Genomic DNA, 6794 nt, shown 5'->3' with positions numbered 1-6794 from the left:
AGGACTGAGAAACCGTGTGTGGTAACTGTGTGTCCCCCCCATCGTCAGTGTATGCTTGCGTTCCAAGAAGAGAAAGAGGTGTGTGCAGGTGCACCAAGAGCCCACTTCTCTTTGGATCCAAGCAAGCCCTTCCAACTTCACGATCGGTCTCAGCTGGCATCGCAAGCCCCCTTAGCTTCTAGTAGGCCTTCAGGCGGGGCTCCTCTGAGCTCTACCCAAGAACAGCTCTCACAAGGATGCACACAGTGACACACGGTGACACACGCTTCCTCCTCCCTGAACAGCTAGCTCCTCAGTCCCTAACAACACCAGCTGCCTCTTCGGGCTCATTCGTGTTGAAAAACCGGGATGGGGTGGGGGCAGGACACCAACCGCTTCACCAATGAAGCCCGCTCCCCGCCGTCCTCCTCGCCCCCTCCCTCTCCGCGCCTTCCTTGCCCCTCCTCCTCTAAGTCACCGCCGTCCAGTTTCCCCGCCCCACCCTTGCCACCCCCGACCCCAAGACTGGCCAACGGCTCCCTAACCCCAGGCTCGCAGGCCGATGACCCTAGGAGACAGGGGCCTCGAGGGGCCTCAAACTAGCGTGCCGCGGGCTGAGCCCGAGAGGCCGGGCTGGGGGGAGGGAGGCCCGGAGGGAGGGAGCGAAGGAAGGAGGAGGGCTGGCGAGCTGGAGCCGGCAGGCGGCGGGAGCCCGGGCGAGCCTCGTCGGGAGTGCGTCTCCTCAGCAGAGCAGGACACAACCAGAGGTAAGAGGACCCCTGCCCGGTCCCCCGCGTGTCTCCACTCCCCCACCTCACCCGCCCCGCGAGCTGCCTCTGCGCCCCTCCTCCCGGCCCTCCTCCCCAGCCACCTGCTGTTTCTGCCCTGGAGAACACCCTAGGTGACTGGAGGGAGGAGCCGCCTGACCTTATCCCATCAAGGCGAAGGGCGAGGGACCCCTGTCGGCCAGAAAGCCCCCAATCTTCCTCCTCCCCTTCCCTTCGCTCTCTGTCCTTCACCTCCTTCTCTCTGTCCTTCACGTCTTTCTTCTTCTTCCCTCCCTTTCTGACTCTCCCTCTTTTTCTTTCGGAACCACCAACTGGGTCTGGGGGTGGGATGAGGGTGAGAAGTGGGAAGGGGTCCAAAGGCTGTAAGGGAGGGCAGTGGGGGGCATCCGGACCAATTCCCTACACCTCCTCCTGGCTGTCCATTGCCATGGCAACTAGGATGTACTGGGCTGGAGAGGGGGGAGAGACAATGGGGGTGGACTGGGACCTCTTAGGGGAGAGCTAGGGTCTAAGGTTCTCCGCAGGAAATAGACGGTGGCACAGCTGTGCCCCACTTTCCCCGTCTGCCCCGAAGCCATCATGCCGGTCCTTAGAGCCTCTACTCTGTTCAGTGCTTCACTTGATTTCCTAGTGCCTTCCCCAGGTCTCCCTGTACTGTGTCACTAAGACCAGGACCCTCCTTCTCTCTCCTCCCATCAGAGGGAAACTGAGGCTCTGGGCTAGGGGAAGAGACCCAAGGTCTCCTAGTGAGGTCAGCAAGCCTATTTAAGGTCTGCCCCCCCCCCAAGTTCTCTGTTCCCAGGCTCCCCACCTCCACCCTCCTTCCCACCCACCTCCGTCTAACATCTCCGCCTCAGGGGCTTCTGAACCTTCCCTTCTATTTTCAGATACTACCACTTTCTCCCTCTTTCTCTCCTGCTCTTTCTCTCCTCCTTCTCTCTAGTTCCCCCTCTTTCCATTTCTGGATGCTTCTGATGTCAGTGGCTTCCCCGCCTTCAGGTTCCCTAGCTCCCCCACCCCACCCCCCTTCAGTCCCAGTCTCCTCTCTCCCATTTTCCTTAGGTAGCCGAAGGGGTGAAAACCCAGGCTTAGATAAGTGGGCTGAGCACACAGACTGCAAAGTCTAGGAGAACGGCATGCAGGAGAAGGCTCCTGCTTTAATGTGAGTCCCCAAGAAGGAACACAGCGCATTAGCAACTCAACTCCCATTAGCAACTGAAGAAAGACACAGCGGCGGGCGGCGGGCGGCGGGCGGGCGAGCGACAGGGGTGGGTAGTTCCAAGCATGGGCTATTATAAGAAGGAAACTTGGAATACCAAAGCAGGGAGAAAGGGCTAAAAGGAATGGAGACAGGGAGACTTTCCCATGTAGTCTGGAAGTATATGAAGTCTTATCCCCGTGGGTAAGTGGGCATCTGATTTAAGGCAGGGGAATGCTCCGAATGACCCCAGTGACCCTCAGCAATCAGTCATTTCTGTAGTTTCAAGAGAAAGGGGTACACGTGAGCTATAGTACAGCACAGGCCTAATTTTTGCTCCCTATCTCATCTTCCCTTACAGCTTGTCCAGGTGACTGAGCTCCACCCCTGTGCACCAAGACACCCACCCGCACTGGTCAAGCCTCACTGGACAAGAGACCCGGAAGTCCCAGCATGAGATTCAGAGCTCCCCAGCCAGCTTCATAGATGGGGAAGCAGCCTGCTTGCCTCCCCGGTCAATTACAGGGATAATTAAGAAAGAGCCCCACCCAATATGGAGACTGAGGGCTACCACCTCTATTGATTCTCTGCCTTCTGCCCTGCCCTGCCCTGCCCACCTGACCTTAGCTGGTCAATGCTATGCTGAGAAGGAAGGAAGACTTGGGGTCAGCTTGCCTGGCTACAGGGCAAGGATCGTGGGCATCATGGGGGTTTGCGTGAGCGGGGCTCCAGGGTGAGACCTAGCCCCCGCCCCCAGGAATTCAAGGGGGTGGGGGTGGGGCCAAGGATAGAATGGCTCGGGGTGGGTTGGGGGCAGAAGAGGCCTCCCTACGCTCAAACGCATTGTCCTGGCTGGCCTGCGGGCTGCTGGCCCTGCTGGCCAACGCCTGGATCATCCTCAGCATCTCGGCCAAACAGCAGAAGCACAAGCCACTGGAGCTGCTGCTCTGCTTCCTGGCGGGCACACATATACTCATGGCCGCTGTGCCCCTTACCACCTTCGCTGTGGTACAGCTCCGGCGCCAGGCCTCCTCTGACTATGACTGGAACGAGAGCATCTGCAAGGTCTTTGTGTCCACCTACTACACGCTGGCCCTGGCCACCTGCTTCACGGTCGCCTCGCTCTCCTACCACCGCATGTGGATGGTGCGCTGGCCCGTTAACTACCGCCTCAGCAACGCCAAGAAGCAGGCACTGCACGCCGTCATGGGCATCTGGATGGTCAGCTTTATCCTGTCCACGCTGCCCTCCATCGGCTGGCACAACAACGGGGAGCGCTACTACGCCCGAGGCTGCCAGTTCATAGTCTCCAAGATTGGCCTGGGCTTTGGTGTCTGCTTCAGCCTCTTGCTCCTTGGGGGCATTGTCATGGGGTTGGTCTGTGTGGCCATCACGTTCTATCAGACACTGTGGGCCCGGCCCCGGAGGGCTCGGCAAGCCCGGAGAGCGGGGGGCAGCGTGGGAGCCAAGGCAGGTGGGCTGGGGGGCTTGGGTACCCGGCCAGCTTTTGAGGTGCCAGCCATCGTGGTGGAGGACACCCGAGGGAAGCGGCGGTCCTCGCTGGATGGCTCTGAATCTGCCAAGACATCCTTGCAGGTCACCAACTTGGTCAGCGCCATCGTCTTTCTCTATGACTCGCTCACGGGGGTGCCCATCTTGGTGAGATTGAGGTCTTTCAACCCGTTTTTCCGTAGCTGGGGCCCTTCAGTTCTACCAGCCATGCAGAAGCTCTGTCTCCAGTTTCGGGATCTACCGTCCACTCTCCTCCCTGTTTCATGACAGCTGGGCCTTCCCTGTCTCTATCCTCAGTCCTCACCCCACCACCACCACTCAATCTCCCAGCCCCACCAGCCATTCCTCACTTCCACTTCTATTCTTCACCTCCACCGCCCGCCACTCTTCAACCTGTCACCCGGCTAGCTGCCCTGAGTCTATCTATTCCCCGATTCTCTCTGGAGATCATTCTCTGAGCAGAAACCCCAGGCTCACTGGACCACACTATCCAGGCCCGATTCCTGGGTTTCTCTGTCCGACTTTCTTGATGTCTCACCCCTTCCCAAGCCCCCAATGTCAGGGTCTTGCCTTTCCTCATTCGGCCTCTTCACCCACCTCCCTTCCTAATCCCTTGCATTAAGGGTGGGGATCAGGCTTCGGTGAGGCCTGGGGTTCTCACGCCTGACCGGCCATTCCCTATTCCCCGGTCAGGTGGTGAGCTTCTTCTCCTTGAAGTCAGACTCAGCCCCGCCATGGATGGTCCTGGCTGTGCTGTGGTGCTCCATGGCACAGACGTTGCTCCTGCCCTCCTTCATCTGGTCCTGTGAGCGCTACCGTGCAGATGTGCGCACAGTGTGGGAGCAGTGTGTGGCCATCATGTCCGAGGATGACGGTGATGACGGTCAGAGGAGGGATGGGGGCCTTTTCTTTCCTGGACAGCTACCTCTATTTTCTGTCCTTTCTACTGCCCTTCTCCTTGAGGAGATGTGCTGCCCTGGGGTGCCCCCTGCTGGACTAAGCTGGAGCCTACTCCAGCCTCCCTCTAGCCTGATCACGTGCTTGGCCATCCGAGCCTTGCATCCTTCTGCGCCTTTCACCAGGCCTCTGCTCCTCTCTGGAAGCCTACACTGCCCAGCTTGGTCCATGCCAAGCAGAGTCCCAGGGAAGGGGTCCTCAGTCAGTCCTAATGAAAAGAAGGTATGGCATTAAAGGGGAGCTAAGCTTCCTGAAAGAGATTCCCTGCTCTTGGGAAAATTCTTAGAGAACAAGCAAAATTGTCTGCCTGTATAAAGGACCATGGATTCAGTGAAAGAAAGAAAGAAAGAAAGAAAGAAAGAAAGAAAGAAAGAAAGAAAGAAAGAAAGGAAGGAAGGAAGGAAGACAGAAAGCAAGCCAGCCAGCCATAGATCCTCCGGGGCTTACAGACTAATGGGAACCAAAGGTTCCTCCCGGACTTTATGAAGGGGATAGGGAGAGGGTGGGTGTTCTCTGCTTGTAACCACCTGGCTCCTTCTCTCTCCTAGATGGCGCCTGTGATGACTACACAGACGGCCGCGTGTGCAAAATTCGCTTTGATGCTAATGGAGCCACAGGGTCAGGGAGTCGGGACCCCACCCAGGTGAAACTGCTGCCGGGTCGGCACATGCTCTTCCCACCCCTTGAGAGAGTACACTATTTACAGGTACGGGACAGAAGGACTCACCTCCATTCTGGTCCCCTGCACCACTACTCTGTGGCTTTGGACTGCAGGGTACCCTAGGGGTCAGGTGAAGGAAAGACAAGAGGAAGAAAGGTTCCCTCAGATCTCTCGGAACCAGGCTTGCCCACTAGAGTAAATGCTTTGGAGAAAAGGAAGAGTGTGAAGCCATCTTGCTGAGGCCCCGCTTTGGTTCCTGTCACCTCTACCTTTGTCTCTGCAGCACCTCCCTCCAGGTCTCACCTGCTCCTCTCCCCAGGTTCCTTTGTCCCGCCGGTTATCCCATGATGAGACCAACGTCTTTTCTACTCCTCGGGCACCAGGCTCCTTCCTGCACAAGTGGTCATCGTCTGATGATATCCGGATCCTCCCAGCCCAGAGCAGAGCCCTTGGAGGTCCTCCAGAATACCCGGGACAGAGACTCAGGATAGAGGATGAGGAGGACGAGGAAGAGGCTGAAGGTGGGGGCTTAGCCAGCCTTCGACAGTTTCTAGAAAGTGGGGTTCTGGGGTCAGGTGGGGGACCCCCACGAGGTCCTGGTTTTTTCCGGGAGGAGATCACCACCTTCATCGATGAGACACCTCTGCCTTCTCCAACTGCATCACCAGGACCCTCTCCTCGTAGGCCTAGGCCGCTGGGCTTTTCACCTCGACGACTCTCCCTTGGGTCTCCTGAGAGCCGAGCTGTTGGACTTCCTTTGGGGTTAAGTGCAGGAAGACGCTGTTCCCTTACAGGGAGTGAAGGGAGTTCAAGGGCTTGGGGAAGACCCTGGGGGCCAGGCAACCCCATCTTCCCCCAGTTGACCCTGTAAGGCCATGGGTGAGTGAGTTTGCCTCATTCTGGCCCTGAGTCTATGGCAGCTGCCTCCAGGGAGATGGGGGGCTACATCTGGGCTCTAGAGCCCCAGCTCTCTCCCATCCAAGTGACCAGATACCCAACTCACCCGTCTTCACCCTTAGCAAAATGTATTAAAAGGCTGAAGTGTTGCCGTGGAAACCTTGGTGTTCAGCGACTGCGGTGGCAAATGGGTCAGTGGCTTGGGTGAGGGAGAATGGCTCACAGAGGACAAAATGGAGAAAGGGCAGGAGGAAGAGATACAGAAAGAGACAGCCCAACATGCAGGCAGGAGAAATGGGCTTAGGAGAGACTGATCCTGAGGTGGAGCATGGGGCACTTGAGTGTGTTAGTTTGAAGTGGGAAGGATCCTTGTTCAAATTAGTAAAGGCGCTCAATCCTCATCTCCCCTAAATGCGTCCGGGTGCTCACTTTCTGGGTAGAAAAGTTTTGGTGCCAGAATTGGTGTCCCACACCCGGAGTCACCCTCTTCCACGGAGTGTTTCGAAGATCCTTCTTCATACGGTGGGTTGGCAGAAACGTGGGGAGATGAACGTGTGAGGGGCGTCCAGAATCCTTTTCCAGGACCCCAAGATGGACGGAAACGAAGTTACCTCCACGCCACAGGCTTCCCAGGACCCCTATTTCATCCTTCTTTCTCCATTTTCCTTTTTTACCCACACTAGACCTGTGTCCTTTGGAATTCTTGCTCCGTCTCTCCGTCTCACTTCGGTTTCCCCAGCGACAGGCCTAAACCCAGCAGGTTTCAGCATCACTCATTCCCTCTCTCTCCCTCTCCCTCCTC

At 57.4% G+C, this 6794-nt stretch overlaps 1 protein-coding gene across 3 annotated transcripts; it reads left to right on the top strand.

The window, feature by feature from the left end:
• The first annotated feature begins 479 nt into the window (after positions 1–479).
• Positions 480–6400, top strand: Gpr162 (G protein-coupled receptor 162). Of its 3 annotated transcripts, none has more exons than XR_015685668.1 (5): positions 480–746; positions 2327–3624; positions 4171–4656; positions 4983–5140; positions 5415–6141. XR_015685668.1 is itself a non-coding variant. In NM_001108646.1 (5 exon segments), coding segments are annotated over 4 exon segments (1767 nt in total). In that variant the 5' UTR covers positions 501–746; positions 2327–2757; the 3' UTR covers positions 5967–6400.
• Positions 6401–6794: the final 394 nt, after the last annotated feature.

Source organism: Rattus norvegicus, chromosome 4 (assembly GCF_021556685.1).
Source record: "Rattus norvegicus strain SHRSP/BbbUtx chromosome 4, alternate assembly SHRSP_T2T, whole genome shotgun sequence".
NCBI lineage: Eukaryota > Metazoa > Chordata > Mammalia > Rodentia > Muridae > Rattus > Rattus norvegicus.
The sequence above is the reverse complement of the archived record's forward strand: the minus strand, read 5'-3'. Positions and strand labels throughout refer to the sequence as shown.

What these genes read in the sequence shown, in the direction of transcription:
- Gpr162 (XM_087658256.1), top strand. Translation starts at nt 2,758, where the DNA reads ATGGCTCGGGGTGGGTTGGGGGCAGAAGAGGCCTCCCTACGCTCAAAC. An exon ending in TCACGGGGGTGCCCATCTTG is followed by an intron (nt 3,625 to 4,170) that starts GTGAGATTGAGG and finishes TTCCCCGGTCAG; the next exon opens with GTGGTGAGCTTCTTCTCCTT. An exon ending in AGAGAGTACACTATTTACAG is followed by an intron (nt 5,141 to 5,414) that starts GTACGGGACAGA and finishes TCCTCTCCCCAG; the next exon opens with GTTCCTTTGTCCCGCCGGTT.